Source organism: Platichthys flesus, chromosome 1 (genome assembly GCF_949316205.1).
Source record: "Platichthys flesus chromosome 1, fPlaFle2.1, whole genome shotgun sequence".
In the NCBI taxonomy this organism is placed as follows: Eukaryota; Metazoa; Chordata; class Actinopteri; order Pleuronectiformes; family Pleuronectidae; genus Platichthys; species Platichthys flesus.
Window position 1 is genome coordinate 26,823,805 of NC_084945.1, and position 19,523 is coordinate 26,843,327.

General features: G+C 42.0%; 1 protein-coding gene across 2 annotated transcripts in view; it reads right to left on the minus strand.

The window, feature by feature from the left end:
• Positions 1-19,523, minus strand: part of dpy19l3 (dpy-19 like C-mannosyltransferase 3) — a 51,278-nt gene that overhangs the window by 16,510 nt on the left and 15,245 nt on the right. For both annotated transcript variants that reach the window (XM_062390254.1, XM_062390246.1), the window contains 10 exons: positions 16,731-16,854; positions 16,281-16,415; positions 15,384-15,515; positions 13,215-13,316; positions 12,646-12,719; positions 10,880-11,038; positions 9,242-9,367; positions 4,488-4,599; positions 2,405-2,461; positions 1,965-2,047 (listed from right to left, as the gene is read on the minus strand). In XM_062390254.1, coding sequence (XP_062246238.1) covers positions 1,965-2,047; positions 2,405-2,461; positions 4,488-4,599; positions 9,242-9,367; positions 10,880-11,038; positions 12,646-12,719; positions 13,215-13,316; positions 15,384-15,515; positions 16,281-16,415; positions 16,731-16,854 — 1,104 coding nt within the window. The remainder of the gene's footprint in view (positions 1-1,964; positions 2,048-2,404; positions 2,462-4,487; positions 4,600-9,241; positions 9,368-10,879; positions 11,039-12,645; positions 12,720-13,214; positions 13,317-15,383; positions 15,516-16,280; positions 16,416-16,730; positions 16,855-19,523) is intronic.

The window sequence follows — 19,523 nt, forward strand, 5'->3', positions numbered from 1 at the left end:
GACTGTGGAAAAAGCAGAGCGGCACGTCAAATGTGTGAGACAGAGGCGATATTGGTGACTTTAAAAACTGCACGCTCACAACTATAACTCACAGTGGGAGGCAGTGGAACGGGCAGGCATTGCTATTGATTTATTGACTTTCCATTTAGAACCGAGCATCAGCCTACAGCTGAGCCGCCGCTGTTATCCAGTGGAAACTTGTGAGCTTTTCTTGGACAGATGATCTTCTCGCTGATGGTGCCACATTAACCTGCATCTTAGATCCTCAAACCCCTAGAGCCCAGGGTTGATGAATGACTGCCCAGAGAATTAGGATAATCCCCTCATCAACCTGCCTTAACACGCATTTCAAAGATCAGGGGAGCCCAGGACATGTATCATTAGCTGTGAGAGGCTTCTTAACTCTGAGCTCATCCTCAAGCCATCCTATCTGTCTTTTAATCTAATAACTTTATCCTTTCCTAAACATTATCCTAATTGTGAATTTGTAGAAATAGGAATTGGTCAATTTAAAGACCTTATCTGAACATGTTATCCTTTTTAGACATTTCATTCTGTAAAACAGAATTAAGAGTTGCATTTGCAATAACTCATACATGCAGCACATGCCCCGCAGCCAGACGTACCACAATGAGTTTATTTCAGCTTCACAACCAGCCCCCCCCAAAAAAAGACTCTCTTCTGTATGCATGTTCTGTACCTAGCTTTGTTCTGCCCCTCATTATACTACAGCTTGGGAATCTCCTGTGACCTTTATACATAAAACAGCCATGGCCTTGGTCAGCTTGAGAATACAGCATAACATGCATCCCGCTCCCCATCTTAACACTTTCATCTGGAATGTAATTAGCGCAGCGGCAAGAAGCAGCTTTGCGCTCCACCCTGCTCTCAGTCCCAGCCAAGGTAATTCTAGGCAGCCCCTAATCCTCAGAGCCTAATGGGATTAGCTCCAGAGGGAAGGGAGTCCATGTCGCACACAAATACATTCACACACCCGAACCCCTCCTCTTCTGTCTCACTATCCATCTCTCTCCTACACCCTCTGTGCCACCCCACTATCTGTCTAATAGGATTAGACCAGAAATGAAAATTGTTTCTGGTCCACTCTGATTCTTTTAATGCTGATGATGATGATGATGACTCTAACTTTTGTACAATTAGGTATTTTTGACAACATTTTGTAAAAAAAATGTATAAGGGCAGTACCCGATGACGAAGTTTATTAGTGCTGTTCCTTCCATGGACAAGTCCAGCTCATGACCACAAGAGAAACATCAGAACGCTGCAGCCAAAAGCTCTGGATCAGGATTTGGTTGGGTTTGGATGAAAAAATGTCAATACCTGTACGGTTCAGGCCGGACTTAGTTAGTGAAAGGTGAATGTGAAACACCAAAGTCTTTTTCTCACTGAATGCTAGAACTGTTTTTACTCATGCGCTAAATCTTTTACATATTCTTAATTGGTCGGGGGGAAGACTACGTGATGTGATGCAGTGGTACGTACATGATATGCAACAGGAAGTCTTTAGTCAACTCTTTAGTTCATAGGACAACATCTAACCTACACATGTAGACACAGACACCCACACAGCAGCAGCGGTGCCGAGCCATTCCAAATCAAGGCTCCATCTCTGATCCCATCAGGCGGATGCTCTTGATCGAAAGCCCGACCACGGAGACCCCGAGGTGTGTTAGAGCTCTGCCAACAGCTGGGTCTTTTCCAGCACCCCCATGTCTTATTCATGGACACCCATCGGCTCGCATCACTCATCGGCAGGACTCCCACGCAAACAAGCACAGATACACATGCACACATGCACGGTACACATTCTCACAGACTTATCGAGGGCATCAGGCAAAGTGAAACTTGATCTGCGGAAACAAGCTAATCCGATTTGCCTCAATTTGAGGCAGGGCTCTGGATTTTCTGAGTGTGGGTGTGTATGAGTGTGTACATGTGTGTACCTAATCCAGGTCATGAGCTCCACAGTGTCTGGATCATGAAACTCCCTCAGTTCTGATACCTCCTCCATCAGCTTAGGCCAGAACTAAAGGGAACAGACAGAGACAAGAGATGAAAAACCAAGTGTCAGTGTTCATTAACGCTGGAAAGCATAATATGACACCTAGTGATATATCTTAAACAAAAACTCATAATGGCACTGAATATGACAGTGAAATGACAGTCCTTTAGGCTTTTCCAATAGCAAAACGAATTAAAGGGGAGCAATCATTTTGGTCTCCTGTTATGATCCATTTGCTTGTTATCATTTTCTTCTGAAACTTCCATTTCAGCACTTAATTTTTTCTCACATTCTTGCATATAGTTTATAAAAAGTGTCTTGGCTCTGTAATGAGGCTGAAAACACAGTGATGAACATAAAGCGCCAAAGAAAACAGCATACCTTGTAATACAGGCAGGCCATCATCGCCAGTGGAACTGCATATCTGACGAAGCGTAACTGCAGAATGAGAGAAAGAAAACAGCTCTAATGAAATGAAAGAATATTATCTTATCAAAGGCAGAGAAAGTCAGAGTCACACAGAGACATAACTAATATGAAGACAAGCACAGAGAGAAATAACACGGAGATAAAAGCGATACAGGGCAGCGCTGGCCCCTTGTATAATTTCTTATCAGACACATGCTGTTGTCATGTCATGACCACACTGACACCTAGTGGCCTCCTGAGTAGTTATATCACCAGTGCAGAGTAGAGGCTGTGGTTTCACAAACAGCTGGTCATTGGACGGCTTCTTCAAAAAATAAGTAGATGATAAAAAAATGAATAATAATACTGTCTTCCAAAATGTCTCATTTTGAGATGTCACAGTAAGAAGTCGCTCTCATGCTCACTGGAGAATCATGATCCACACAATGCTGGTTGTCACAAGAACTGGGACAACACTTTAACATCTTTTCTTGCAGCAACACTTTGCTCACATCGAGTGAAGTATGCAAATAAAATCAAATATTTGTATGTGTTGGTGTCAAAATGAAGCCGCAATGGTCCACAGGGGAGACAAGTTGTCTCATTTCACTGGAGCCGGCCACTGTTGCTGTTGTGCTGCTGCTGGGAAACAGAGACATTTAGAGAGAAGTGTAAAGTGACGTATAGTGACATGTGGCTCTGCGGTGGCCCATTGGAAAACCAAACTGGTTCTTTAAACGTTCGCAAGTCAAATCTGTTGGGGTCCCAATGAGAGTTTTCACTATAAAAGCCTGTCAGAAGTATTTAATACCTAATATCAGATTATGTCCAATCAAAAATGATAACTCATCCTCCTCTGAATTTTAATTAGGAAAGATCTTTAAAGCTGCTTCCGTTACAACACAGATACGACTATTGTGTTCTGTTAATTGAAAGCAGGGTTTTAAGGCAAAAGATTTGTATACTCCTGAAAATTGAGTATATATAAAGAATTGCTGATATTGAAAGCCAAGACAGTGTGGTTATCATTTAATGCACTGCTGGAACAGGGAAAGTGAAAACATGACCAGGAAACACTGTGGCCTGAAGAAAAGGTTAGAAAGGGTGATCTGTCAATGGAAGGTTGCTTAGGCTACGTCCGTTTCCCAGGCAAGACAGGATCTCATTAACAAACTGATGGGGGGGGGGGAAATCTCCTTTCACAAGCTTCTATGAATGTGTTTTTATGTGTTTGCACACTTGTGGTTCCACAGTTGCCAGAGGCGCAGGACGATGCATGAGCGGTACCTTCCCTAGTGGGTAGCAGTGATAGTATGAACATGTGTAATCCATGTGTGGGAGTGGGAGTATGATACCATCAGCTAACAGGCTAAAGGGTCCACTGGGCTGAGAGGGTTCTCTGTCAGGTTATTCCTTCTCTGTGTGCTCATCACTATAAACGTACCCATTAATAATGACAGTTTAAGATGTAACCATTAACCTTTCTTTGGAAAAAAAAAATTCTTAAAACCCACTCATGCAGATTCTACCCTTCACCACTGTTTCTTATCCGGGATTTGTTCTTAGTGAAACACAGAATCTATGCACACTCCAGAACACAGTGTGACATTCTCCTGATACAGCTTTCACTGAACATGTATCTGAATCCCATGAGTGCTCTTTTCTGATATTTTATCCACTGCTGCTGACACTACTAAACACATTCGTTTTTTTATGGTCCAGGTCCGATTCGCCACCATATTTAGATTTCATTTAGTCATTCTTGAAATCGTACATTTTCTTTTCAGTTTTGGTGATTTCTGTGTGCACACACGGCCGATGCTAATTAGGTATAACTGGCACACCCTGTCAAGACAATGGCATTCATCATTTCAAGAACACATGTGTTAACAAGTCTGCAGTTTAAGAAGGCAGAGTTCTCTTAAAAACGTATTGAGAATTTGAGAAAAAAACCTAAGAAGATAATTGGGAATGCGTTCTCAAAGTCAGGTATCACACTTTTCGTATAAAACCGGGGAAACCAACACAGCAACTGTTTAGAGCTGATATTTCTTACCAGAACTTTACTGTTGCAGCGGAGAGTGGTGAGAAGAGGAGTCCACAGCTCCGTCCCGCACACACCATATGCTGCGATCGCACACATATGACCAGTCCATATATACTTCATCCTGGGAAGAAAATAGGAGAGAGAGGCGAATATTGATTGACATTCAGTCAATTCGTTGAAATATTCATTCACTATGCATTTCCAATGGGGATAAATGACAAAGTTAGTAGAAAATCTCAATCCTGATCTCCATAATACGAGGACTGACAGAATATTCAACAGGTTAAAATGCAGCTTTTAATTCCAATACTTGTGCTTGTTTCATTAAATTCAAACATGACAACCTAATTGTCTTTAGTTTAGCAGAAGACTTGGTATTATTCAGTATGAAGGATCCAGAGTGGTTAAACTTGATTTAGTGTCGAAAGCACGATATTATTATCCAAGATCTATTCTGATCCAAACCACATGAATCACATTTTAATGGGAAAAAGATTAAACAGAGAGGAGTGAGCGGTGGAAAGAGGGCGAGAGAATGAAATGAGCTGAAAAATCGTTGACGGATACAGAGAGGAGAGAGAGGAGGAGGCATGAAGAAGTGCAGCCTCACAGGAATAAATCACAATACTTTTTCTAAGCAAAGCAGCTAAGTGACAGAAACAAATGGCGTTCTGCACTTTTGGCCTTTCACTCTTAATCAGCACTTTCGAGAAAAGGTGCCGGTTCGTGCACTCCACCTGCCTGCTGCCAAGCTAAAAGCTTTCAGTTTTCTCACTCTGTGTGAAGTCAACATTTCAATAATTCCTTTACAAGATTTCCATTTTTATTCAGATCTTCACACAGTTACAAGAATGCACCATGCAAAATGGATGTTTAAAAAAAAAAACTGTTTGTCACAAGCTTCTCCGTACAAACTAAACTACTTTCATGAACCAGTGAAAACCTGTATCTTCACATTACTATGAATTAACCAGATACCAGAATGCCTTTAGTTTTTGTTGTTATCTGAATAATTGCAGGTTTCCTTACAATCAAAAGCTGTGATGATGCTTTTTCTCAACACTCCTCATAAATTCTCAACTTGTGCAAGATGAGGGCTTCTCTGTTGGAGTGCTCAGCATCTCTGACAGGGTGTGACATCAGATGGTGATGTCACTATACGTCCTGAAGTTCACGTCTACCTCATTAAGGCAATTTGAGAAGGTAAACCACTGGAAGCTTAGACTGGATGCCAGTCGAACTTAGCCTCGCCCACAACATTTGTGGTCGGGAAGTTCGGTCTGGAGTCGCTCCGTTGGGGAGAAATTATGCCCGGTTCGAAATCATCCGGACCAATCATATTGTCAGGGCGGGCTTTATACGATGATGGACAGATGATCAACGGTAAGGAAATCAACAACGTCATCAAAGTGCCTTTGGGTTGAATTAGTTTTCAACAAACATGCCTGCCGCTGGAGAGCTGAGATGTATAGGTGCTGCCATTGAGTCTGTTTTAGAAGACATCGACAGCGCATTCATTTTGAAAGAGGAACAGAGAACGTGGAGGCGACGCCAAAGCACCGCGCTAATCCCTATCGCGCCGGCGCTGGGCTGTTCACACCGGACACTGAAGCGACGCTGAACTGCCGGGCAGCTCTAATAATATCACCCATTGATCCAGTAGATTAAAAGCATATACTTACTTGTTGCTCCAACATTAAGCAACAGCATCCTAACATTTGTCTTTCTTGGTGTTGTCTTTATACAGCATGTTCCAAGGATCATACAACTCACTGTACTTCTCCACTTCAATTATTAATTTAATTTGTTATCCATGTTGAAGAACTTCACTGTTAAATGTCGGGTGTCGAGGGTAAATTACGTATTATCCACTCAAGCCTATGTGGAGAATACGTAGTCCCCCCCCCCCCTCTCTCTTTTTATCTGTATCACTGCTTGTGTGGCTGTAGTGGATGGGCAGAGGGGGACATTTAATAATGTCATTGGTCAAATTAAAACTCCAGGACAACAGAAGGGGACTTCAAAGTATGGGATGCATATTTGATCATTTATATCATATAAAATAAGTCATCAATATAGTTTAAGATTGTTTTTCAGTGTGTTTCCTGGAGCGATACACTCGAGTCAAATGCAAAAAATTGACTCGATGCCGAAACGATCGCTGCAGGGCGCGAGGCAGCCTTGGTGCAGCGCGGTGCTTCAGCCTCCGGTGTGACCCGCACAAAGGTTTAACATGGGAGTGGATGGGAGCCAGCTGTTATTTAAGGCTTGACGCTGCGCTGAAGGGTCGCTTCGGCATCGCTTCAGCGTCCGGTGTGAACCCGGCGTTGGTAAATAACTCACAATGCGTTGCTTAACTTACGTCACATACTACGTTGCTCTGATTGGTTGTAGGTCTATCCAATTGAACAAAGAGGAATTTTATTTCCTGGTCAGTTGAAACACGCCCCATAATCACAGCCCAATGGAGCGGTCTCAGACTCACATTCTGACTAGAATTGTGAGTCTGACAACGTCAGGCTACTGGAAGCTGATAAAAAAATATTTTAGGGGCTGGTTACTTTCTCATTAAACATAAGCAAATGCTAAACAGCTTACCAAGAAAACTGGATAAGATTAAAATATTAAATCTTTTAAAAAAGTTTAAATAATATACGATTTACAGAAATAAAACACATACACTACAGAGGAGAACGGAGAACATTGTGCGTTAAGTTAGGACCGTGATCGATGCATCGGTTGAGAACAGTCAGCGTGGATTGTTTGGTGGTCATACTGTACTTCTGTACAGACTGACAAAACATTTAGGGTCTTTTCTGTTCAGCCTTGTCACCGGTGCCAGTGTCAGGGCTCTCTGGCACCTGTAACTGGAAAGAGCCCAAGTGGAGATACTGTTCCTGTAGTGGAACCTGCTGAAAAATGATGCAGCTACAGGAGGTGAACCAGAGAGATAGGCCAGAGAGTATGTGTGTGTGCCACAAGGACCCCAGAGAAACAGAAGAAATATTAAATATGAGAGGGAAGGTTAATAAGGCTAAAATCTTGTGTTACATAAGACGATATAATGTCCATTGCCTGATTTATGTAGAGCTTCTCTACTCTTGATGACCACTCATACATTCGCGGCACATCCGTCAGCAATAATGTCTGCGTTCAGCCTCAATGCTGCCATCAGTGTCTTGCCTCAGGACATTTCAGCATGCGAAACGGAGGAACCGGGGATCAAACCACAGACCCTCTGGTGAGTGGACGTCTTGCTCCTCCTTGTGATCCTTTACCTCAACATCTGCTCTGAGCCTTAAGTATCATACCTGACTGCAAAATACAGTGACTGTGGGAAAAAACCTTCCTCAGAGAGACACTCATTTTTCTGTCAAAGTTTCCTTTCAGCCTGAATTGACCAACTTTCAATGGAAATGTGGCCCAGGCTTCTTTCCAGCCTCATTTTGTGTGTGGGTTTATAATTTGGCTCAAAACGGTTATTTTTCTCTCAAAATGTCTTTTTACCGAATGGCTTTTACTTGTCTTCTTGTTTTTTGCTATAACCTGTTTCTTTTATCCTTTCCTTTTGCCATTTATTTTGAATGGCGTGGTATTATGTATCTGCTCTTTAGATATTTGTTTTAAATCATTTGCTGCCATGGATTTGAAATGATATTGTACACATTTTCTTCTTGTCTTTGATGTTTTGTATTTTTGGGTATATTTCTCCTCTTGATTAAGCATCTGTTTTGAAAGGTGCAATATAAATAGAGTTATTATTTATACTCAGTATCTCTTAAGGAAAGAATGTTTGCTTTCATGTAACCAAGGTCATGTGATTTAGTTCGAGAGATGCTCATTTATTTTTCTGCAAAAAAAAATACAAATGACCAGATATGTAAGGAGTGGGTTAAACAGTGTGTCTTTTTACTCTTAAGTATGTATGAGTATGCTAAATAACTACGGTGGTAATCAGGCATGATAAATGATTCCTTTGTTCTGCTAAAAACTTGGGTGGAGGACAGTCCAGGATGCTCTTAGAGAGAAGGCTAATGCCTGCTGATTTGTTAAATCCTGCCAACATTACCAAAGATAGTGTACTATTTGCCAAATACATTCTTAGTCCTCCTAAAGCATATCTAAAAACATGCTGCAATAACAATAACTAGTCTGTGAGCTAAGCCATCAAACTAAGCCATAACAATCAGACATTCAGAGGTGGTCTGGGCCACTCAGCTGCCATCCTCTGTCCCGCTAGAGTTTCACTAACTGATCCTATTTTACTCTTATAATTGCCCATATGCTGATGTGTTTTTTAGCAAACATTTTAACACCTTTTTTTTTTTTGAATTTGTAAAATCTGTCTTTACTGCTACTGCACGAGATTGGCTCAGCACCTCCTGACTCCTCTCTCTCTTATGCAGACACACACAAGCCAGTGACATCGGACACATCTGTAAACTCAGACTGGTTCAATTGGTCTGAACTCGAAAAATGACATATGTGTTCATTTGCGTGAGATCCAATCACAAGTGGTAAAGGGAGAGAAATTCAGCACTGCAGGATTGTGTGGCAGGTTGATCGGGGGGGAATAGTCAGACTATAAGCATAGAAGTGGCCCTTTTTAGCAACTGCATATAACCAACTTGTCAGGAGGAACTGTTTGATAAGTCCCTGCCTGAGAATGAAACCATTGTGAACACCCCGGAATATGTTCACATCCGTGCATCTGAGATATACATGATCTGTGTGTGTGTGTGTGTGTGTGTGTGTGTGTTCACCTCATAGTGCTGATAGCCAGGAGACCGTAGAAAAGCGTATGCAACACATTATAGGCCACATCTGGACGGAGAGCAACCATGCGCCCTTCTGCTCCTTTCCTCTCCTCAACTGAAACTCCTTTGGCCCTGCTGAGGAACAGAAACGTCAGGGAGAGAAGAGACAGCAGCGATACATAAAACATTACAGCCAGGCGCTTGAGGAGAGCAGCAGAAGGGAAGGTGGGTGGAATTGATAATATTCCGATTGCAGTCGCTGTTATTCAGATTTCAATCATTGTTGTTTAGATTTCTGTGGCCGCTCTGCACACAGACACACAATGATGCACAGCTACAACTGTGTGTAGGAGTCCGCAGAGAAACAGAGAAAGGCCTTAGGCCGGTGATGTCACTCCAACAATTTGGCGTCCCACACAGAATTGGACAGACGTCGGCTTCCATTTGAATACAAATCCAGCTTAGCTCCTCCTGCTACATGAGGTGGGGTAAACAGGATTAAATTAATTTCCTGAATTGGCGAATAGCCCTTTGTTCATTGAGGTTAGTATTCCAGCCCTCCTACAGCAGAGGGTGAGTTGACATGCTAATGTATTTGGCTCACTGTGGCCCCTCACCTTGCACCACAGGCAAATGCAGCTTCGAGAGGCAGCTGGCAAAATGTCTAACACGGCATGGAGCTACAGTAGCATCGCCACAGTGATGTGGGGGGGGAACAGGGGACGGTGACTAACACTGTGACAGGGTTTCTGCCTCCTGACAGCCATTGTCACGTCCTGTGCGTCACTGAAAGTCCTTGGAAGGTTTGACATTTTCCATTCATTTACTCTTCAATACCTCTTTACCTCAGTTTCTGCTAAGGATTCACATTAACTTGTAAATAAATACGAATTTCTGTGCACATCATTTAAATTCTGTGATTCCTTCTGCATTGCTAATAACGTGCATGTCAGCTGATGTGTGGTGTTTAGAATATAGATCGCATATTGCAAAAAGTTCCATCAAGTATCTGGGCTCTACTTTAACTTCCACGTTCCTTTAAATAGTATTTGTATTATTAGTGCAGTGCCTGTTCTAAATCTGCCAGTTTACAATGGTCTGTTTTCTTGGCCTGTGTTATTGCAGGTAGCAGATTTTTTCTTGCACTTTGAAAGTGACCTGCAGTAATTGAACCGTGGTACGTCAGACCAACTGCAGGACTCAGTCCACAGAAGACTGAAGATGCACCACCGCTACTACTGCACACATAGCTGTTCACCTGTTTATTCAAAGTTCAGCGAAGATCGACTCAGAACCCTGAACTGGAGAATCAGTCGGTGACTGGTGACTTGATTGAAAAAGTCCACTCGTATGGATGAATCCCAGGTGCTGCTGCTAAAAGGTCACCTAGTTATTTGAATTTGATCAAAACTGAAAGTATCACGTGTCCAAATAGCACAAAATTTGACACTGCACAATTTTGGGCCCTTAACAAAACACACAAGAAAAGTGTGACTGCAAAAATATGTACAGTTCTTGAGATATTTTTTGAGCCAAATACAACAGTCAGAGATTTCTGGAAATATAAGCGAGATACCATATTGCAGCTTCAAACACATGCAGGATCCAGTGTTGGACGACACTTCCTGTCCTGCCATCACCTACCTCAGGTTTTGCAATGCGCTCACCACCAGCATGCCACTGAGCAGCAGCAGGGTGAGGATGTAGGGATACAGCAGGAGCGTACCAGCCAGCCGCTCCAGTGTGTCGAGGGGCAGCACGCCGAAGGCTTCCTCACACAGATACAGACTGGCATCAAAATCCCTACAGGAGGGGGGGTGAAAAAGACAAAATGGGTTGGCATTCAGGGTGGGGGGTGAGAGAAAGGGAGGAATAGATTTAAACAAAGGGAAAGATGGACACAAAAGAAATGAGCATGTCATTGGTAGGACCGAGAGAATTTATATTCCAACAGCTGGATCTATCAGTGGTCTACTTTTTGGTTCTGTTTCTCTGTGATTCCTGTGGTGATCACTGGTCCGTCAGTAAGTGTGTTGAGCACCGTCAGTTCTTGCTTCAGTTCACGAAGCTTGAATTTCTGTAGACTGCACGCCTGCTTCACATGGGATTCTACTTTAAACCGATTTAAACGATTGGCTGGCGTACCTGTCTGTCTCTGACTGAGCTGCCTGCATGTGTGGACCCAGCCTGTGCTCTCACTGCACACGACTGGAATCATCAACCGGAGAGACGATGGTCAGAAGTTAACAAGCAGGTCTCAGAAAAGTCGGCTGCTGGCACTTGTCACTCAGTGCACGTTCATGTGTTTTGCGGGCGTGGCTTTGATGAGAGGGCCAATGGGAGGGGACGGGATGCATCAGTTGCATATTCCCGAATTATAGTCTGCTCTTGCCAGGATTGCCAACCCTAGTTTTCTACATTAACCCTTAGACCTGCAGTTTTGGCAAAAATGAATTGTTGCTCCATTAACAATTACAGATGTTTTTTTACGACAGCCTTACAGCAACTAAGCATCCTGGCTTTGTTCATCATCCTCAATCACATAAAAACAAGTCAGTTATCTATGTACAATGAAGAACATGTCCAAACTCTTCAACACAATCTTGAATCATAACTTGTGGTCTCACAAACACTTTCCTAATCCGACAGAGGTGAAAAAAGTGCTGAAGACAGACCTGCAAAAATCGAATTCTACGAAAACAACAGTGACACAACAATCAATAAATACCCTCCACACCTCCTTATTTCCTCTGTTAGATGACAAAAATAGTAACACAAACGTGCCTTGTCCAAATCAACGGAACACATCTCAACAGGGACTGAATGGGAATTATTATAAACCTTTGTTTTTTTACTGCCTCTGATACACCGACGTGCTGATAAGTAATTGAACAGAGAATTGGGATTTCACCAAAGGCAGAACAAAACTCGAGGGATAAAAACAAAAGGACACGGATGGAGAGAAGAAAGGAGTCTCAGCGAAAGAGAGACACAGCGACGGAGGGAGAGGCAGAGATAGAGCACGGAGTAAGCACTGCATTTCCCACAAGCCTCCTGAATAATTGAAGGGCCAGTTGTGTGGCGCTGGGTTGTGAGCTGTGTTATCTGCCACCCCAAAGCAGCTCTCCAGTGGCTGAGCTGCTCAGCGCACACACACACTATCTGATTGATGGGAGGCCTGCTGGCGTTACCCTGCCATCTATTATTCACACACACTAACACTCCAGGTGCTACAACACCGGTGCTTAGTGAATAATACAGTCAAGCTAGATCGAGTCAAGAGGTAGATGGCGCAGACTTTGTGTATGTGAGGTGTCTGAGCAGGTCCTTGTGCCAAGGTTTTATAAGAGAGTTGTGTGGCTGGTAACTAGAACAGAGGCACTGCTGAGTGTTTGTGTGTGTGTTCATACCTTGTTTGCCCCAAGGCGAACTTTGACTTGATGAATTTAAAGATGTGCTCGTCTGATCTGAGCTGAAGAACTTGCTGTAAACACACACACACAGAGATAAGGTCATCTTGTTAGGGCTGAAGATCAGCACTGAGATGTATAAATAAGTAAATAAAGCTGCTGATCATATGGTCATCTCACGTCCCAACTACAAGCTTGAGATACATCAGGATGAGGAGAAAGAGGAGGAGGAGGAGGAGAGGACATGGGGCTGCGGTCGAGGGAGGTGGAAGAGGAGAGAATGTAGTGAAACAGGGGGAAAGACGAGGGTGGTGAAGCAGCAAGTAAAAAGAAAGTAAGAGAGGGAGGAGCAGCGGAAGTCCAGGAGGGGACGGAGATAAGAAAAGTCCAGAGCTCAAAAAGAAAATAAAAGAAGAGGAGATATGCAGGAGAGAGGGAGGGAGAAGAAGAGTGAAAGGAAATCCCATAATAAGAAGTGAGAGGCACAGAGAGGAAGAAGAGGCTAAGTTGGAGTATTAAAAGAAGAGAAGAGAATGAAACATTTAAGCAGGGAAGCAGAAGAGCGGCACCTTGGCTAGGTAGTTGATGGTGAAGGTGAGGAGAAGAACCATGGCAGTGTGGAGAAGCAGTTTGCCCAGACGAGCCAGCGGGCTTCCTGTCTTCAGTCCAGACTGCAGAATCAGACAGCAACGAGAAATGAGTCAGTGCATCTGCTATGTTCTCAGTACTGTTTGATATGTAGAAAAACGTACACACACACACACACACACACACTGTGCTAGGAACGTGGATCTCCATATTAATCAAGATATCAAACACCAACACTGCATGGCTAACCTGATATATTCAGAGGATTTAGAATACTTATAAACCATATAATACATTCTAACTCAGAGGTGGAAAGAGTTTTAAAAGTCACATGAAAGTCTCAAGTCTTTGCAATTGTTATTAACTACTGGAGGTTTGTTTGTTTATTTACTGTATTAAGCCGACTTGTAGTCAAGAAATGACTGACCAAAGTAACCCACAGCACAGACTCTTTTCTATGACTCTACTTCACTGTTCACTGGGACACTTTCCCATCACTTATGCACAGAAACCATAAGACACCATTTCAGTTGTCCCAGAGCGTAGCCTGGCGTGGCTGAAGGCGACGCCCCAACAGATCGAGTGGGGGGGAAAGACGTCAGGAAGTTCAGCTTAAAAGCATGAGAAATCCATAACCTGCCTATTCAGACAGTCTGCCTGCACCTCAAGCAAACTGCATACGCTGTAGAGACTGAATTAAATGTTGGCAGGTGAACGTGAAGGAGCTAGCAATGAGTATAGCCCATGCATTTATTAATAGCATACCAGTTCAGTTTCTGTCGTAACAACCATTGATTTTAAAATTGATTTCCAATAAGTCAAGACCAGCTCCTAAACTTTGTATAAATAATACTCTCTTCAAAGTGCAAGTTATTTCAGTAAAAACTGCATTTATTATCTTCCAAAAATGTCACAGCCTTTAAAAGATTTATAAGCAAAAGAATCAGGTCCACTCGATATGTTATTCCACTGTCAAACTTTGGCATTTGATCAAATCTGCATGAAATTGTAAATGGTTTCCTGAATCCACTTGTCAGCAGCTGTTGACATTTCTGACAAAAGGAATGAATAAAGTTTAGTGGTGTAAATTATGTTCACACTTTTGCTGGCTGGGTAGACAGGAACAACCTTTATTTATTTTATCACAGCCATTAAATACCTGAAAAGGAGATGAGCAGCAGAAGATGTGACGTCTTTGTAAAATATGTATTGGACACATTGAAATAACCCCTGTGGCCTACTTACTTTGGACAAGTCATTTTTCATGAGCTACTGTGATATTAGAGGAATGGTGCAGAGTGAAGTATCGTCAATCTCACAAATGATTTTTGGCCGAGCACAGACACCAGCTTGCACATTAAGGAGGCGGCAGCAAAATTGTAATTTTGGTAATTTAACATTCGTCTCGTTAAAGATTTTTGTTATTCAAACCAGCAAAAGATTCAAATTTTGCCAACCTGAAAAGTTTTTGCTATAAAGTGATAAAGTGCCAATCTGCATTGCTATGTGCACTGTGACTGGCTGCTGTCAAAGTTCAGTCTGTTGTCAGGAATGTGAAGCGCTGATGCTCTGCATACTTGTGTGTATCATACATTTAAATTTTTCCGGCTGGGGAGGATCAAGTCCATGTCAGGTCGCAGGTTGGTATTGTTAAAGTCGAGTAACAAGTGGGAGTGTAAAGTCATTTGCACACACTTCCCAATTAGAGCAGATTATTGCAGTACACAAATAATGTATTTCCAGGAATGAAATCGTTCTCTCCTCATTTCAGATTGTTACCCTTCCTTCATCTTTCTCTCTACTTCCCTTTAATTCTGTCACGTTAAACGTTTCAATAATTGTTACTGTGATAAGATCTGATTTCACGAAATTACATTTAGACCTTGCAGGAGAATGATTTTCCGACGTACAAATTTGAATTATCTTCTCCAGCACAGACCCCTTCACGTCAATGTAGGTTAACCTTCCATCTGTAAACAAGCTACCACTCCTGTCTGGATCTTCCTCTGTGAGGCTTTGACTCACCTTCAGGGTTACATTAATTCTCCATGTTACCCATTCCTGTCTATTCTCATTTCAAACTCTCTTTTCCCCAGTACTCATTATACACACACACACACACACACACACACACACACACACACACTAACCTGGCAGTGTCTGATGAAGAGTGCAGCTACGATGAAGCTCAGGACCAGTGATCCCAGTATCATGGAGTTACAGAACTGAAGGAGCCACACGCTCAGCAGACCGCACACTTGAACAAGGTACAGAGTGGTCACCTGGAGGACACACACACAACACACACACACATACACACACACACACACACAGTGATGTATACCAACTTGTGTAGATGTGATGCATCGACTGTGTATAAACAGATACGACATGTGAAGTCGAAGAATCTCGATCACCATCTGATGGCTGATCAGATCAAAGTGGACAGGGAACAAAGTTTACTCTAAGCTGGATTTGTCATTGTATGTTATTCATATCACACTGATGTTCGTTCAAGTGGTTTTCTGTTAAGATTGGTTTTGATTAGTTATGTGAAACTATAAAACTTGGGTGAAATGTCATGATTAACAGCTGAGATTGATTCTTGCCTTGTTGAGTGCAGGTAACAACAAGTATCAAGAAACTTTCCATTGTGCTATGGACTAACCAATGTGGAAATAGACCCAGAGGGTTGAAAGCCTTTTTTGGCTTGTGTGCTCTGCATTAAATTTTCATTCAACTTCTATAACTGGGTCCCAGTGGCTCACTCTGTCCCAATATGGGGTCCACAACCTTTAGAGGCTGCATTTGAAGGCCAATAGCGTCACAGCAGAGCAACTAGGCAGCCGACAAATGAAGAGTATACTTTAAAATGTAAGTATATGGCTTCAACTCGGTCAAATCCTCTATAGATCAGACGTTCTAATTTTGGTCCGGGCTTTGTGGACCTTACAGTGTCCTTCGTAGGCCAAAGGTAGAAACCCCTTGATCAAGACACAGCTAGTACATTGATGGAATTAACCCTATTGATCAGTCTTCTTCCATACCTGTGTAGTTGTTAAAAAGTCGATACAGTCCAGGGTGTATATGATGAGGGCCTGAACAAGTAGGATGAACTGGTTGAACTGCCACGTCAGACAGAAGCAGAATGTTGTGACATACATCAACCACACCATCACCTTCTGAGAAGGGAAACACACACAAACCGACCTGGGTTAGAAGCTTTAATTGGACACTAATGACATATAAACTCATTCAAGCTGTGCTGCTGGCTGCGTTACAAACAGCATATTATTGAGCTGATAGGGTGAGTGTGCAAAATCCAGGCCAATCCATGAGGTGGGTCAATCACTTTGATTTGTTTGTGCACATGTGGTTGTGTGTGTGTGTGTGTGTGTGTGTGTGTGTGTGTGTGTGTGTGTGTGTGTGTGTGTGTGTGTGTGCGTGTGTGTGTATGTGCGTGTGTGTGTGTGATGTGTGTGTGTGTGCATGCATACCTGCTGTAAGGCAGTGAGCTGAGGCCGGAGGTAACATGTGATAGCAGCGACCTGCAGTGCTAGGAAGGGCAAAGACCAGTTCTCTCTGAGGGAGATGGTGAACTCCACACGAGTGGTATCTACCCTGAAAGGAGAGAAAGAGGGAGCAAAGGAGGGTTGCAGAAAAAGGTGGATGGTGGAAATCAAAAACAAAATAAGGTTGAGATGATGTGCATACTGCTTATTCACTAATTGCTACTGTAAGAGCAAGAAAAAACGAATAATCAATTTTTCCTGCATTGCACTGTTTATAGGAGAAATATATATATAATATAACAGAAATCTTGCCTCTTTATCCAAATAACCCGCATACCAAATGCCAGCAGGGTTTCAGAAATTATTTCCAAAAACAGCTCACACAAAAAATAAAGAAGTTTCATGTCCACTGACTGAAAAGTGCAATTAAATAAAGAAGTTTTTTTTCTCTTTCTTTCTTTTTTTCGAGTGAGATTATTGACTCCACTCTAAATATGAAGCTAGTTTAGCTGACATTAGCATTAAGCCTGGAATCTGAAAAAAAAAGAAGAAAAGTTACTAATATATTATATTATTTATATATTCCAAACATAATAGGAACACTTTTTGAAACACAAGAACTACAAGTTGTCTTGTAATAGCGAGTTGTGTGACTGTCTCGTTGGAAGTCCTGAAAGCTTGTTTACCCTGCGAGGCCGGGAGTATTTTTCCACAGAGTTAAAAACGATCCTTGTATTTTTATAGCACCCAGAGCAGCTTTATAATCAAAAATCAAAAAAGACATGTAAATGTCACTTTCTACAGTGTTTGGAGATTTAATCCGTTCAGAACAACTGCATCATGTACCTCTCGCCTACTCAACTAACAGTAATCAGTGACATTACCAGTAATAATACCAAGTGCTCAACAGCAGCACTTTTGAAAGGTTTGCTGGTGGTGTAGCGTAGCTCATTAAAAATTCAAACAGCTTACACACCTTTATCTAATATGTTTTCTGTGTCATCAATCATGGAATAGAACTTTGCACTATAGCCGCAGGCAGAGTCATTTAAAACATGAATCTGAGTCCTTAACCCAGTTCACACTACATGAGACCAAATCATTAAGAATCCAATAAAGTTTCTCATCAGTTATGTCATTTACTGAGGTCTGCAGCCTGAGTCACACAGTCCAAATCAAAGTTAAGTTTTGGCTTTCATTGAATTCATATTCTGCTCACATGCTACTGCTTTTCTGGATTTTCATCATTCAGAAGGACTTGCTTTTTAGGGCGATGTGTTTTCAGTTCTGAACCATGAGGGGAACGAATCCTCCAAGAAAACACATCTTCAAAAACATTCACTGCTGCTAACATAAAACGAACATCTACTAAAATGACCTCATTCAAAGGAGTTTGTGACCAAAGTGATTCATTGAATTGATTTCTTTATAAATAAGAACTCAGAATTAAATGTGACTATCACACTGTTATTTTGACAGCTCCCATACACAGTATACAGAATTGAAAAATGATACAGAAAAACATCAATATAATAGGCAGTTATTACAATAACTTTAAAACAATCAAGCTTTAAAACAGCTTTAAAGTGATTTAAACAGTAGGTAGAACGTTTTCAAAGGAAGTTATCATTGGAGCACAATAATGAGGATTGATTACGAATGATAAACACTGAATAAATTCTACAGCAAAAAAATTGAAAAAAAACTGTAAAGAATACACCTCACATCCATCAGTTCATGCAAACCGATCGAACTGGGTGAAACACATTGAAAATGTATTAATCACATCCAGGATTTGAAGTAAACAGTCGGATAGTCGTCAGATATTTAAGTGAAAGTGTTGATCAAATTATGTAAATCACGCAAACATTCTTGTAAATGTCAGACAATAACTTTGTTTTGGGAAAGTGTACCTGAAGTAATGATATTAAGTTTCTTAAAGTTGTAAGACACTTATCTCTGGATTGCTTCTATAAAACCTGCAGTAAGACATAATGCACAGTAGAGATACTTCAAAATGATTCCTTTCTATTAGTGAGTCCTCCTCCAGCCGTTATTCAATATTCCATCACTTTTTATTATATGGCTTCAACTCGGGCAAATCCTCTATAGATCAGACAATCTAATTTTGGTTCGGGCTTTGTGGACCTTACAGTGTCCTTTGTAGGCCAAAGGTAGAAACCCCTTAATCAGGACACAGCTAGTACATTGAGGGAATTAACCCTACTGATCCGTCTTCTTTCATGCCTGTGTAGTTGTTAAAAAGTCAATACAGTCCAGTGTTAATTTCGTTGACGAAAACGATGACGAAATATGTTCGTTAACGACCCTTTTTCCATGACAAAGACGTAACGAAAACGGATCTTTGAAAATAAAAGCTATGACTAATCTATTTTTAACTTTCGTTGACGAGACGAGACGAAAATGTTGGTGGTTGACTAAGTCACAATAATTTTTTTAACATTATCGTATCAGGCCGTCATGAAGTATCAGGAGCGGGCGAGTGAGTCTGTGAGTCTGTGTGTGTGTGTGTGTGTGTCTGTGCGCTCCCAGATAGCGCAGCGGTCCGTAGCTCCGCCCCCCGACTCGCGCACTCGCTCAGGGAGACAGTGAAAGCAGAGCGCGTTCACGTGGAGCAGCCAATCAATGACTGACTGCTTCTTAACTATAGAAACAGTGAAAACACAGAGTTTCTCTGGTCTCAGCTGATCAGAGATCAGCGCCGCAGCTTCTTGATCAGAGCAGAAGCTGCAGTTGGTTTCTACCGAGCTGCAAAAT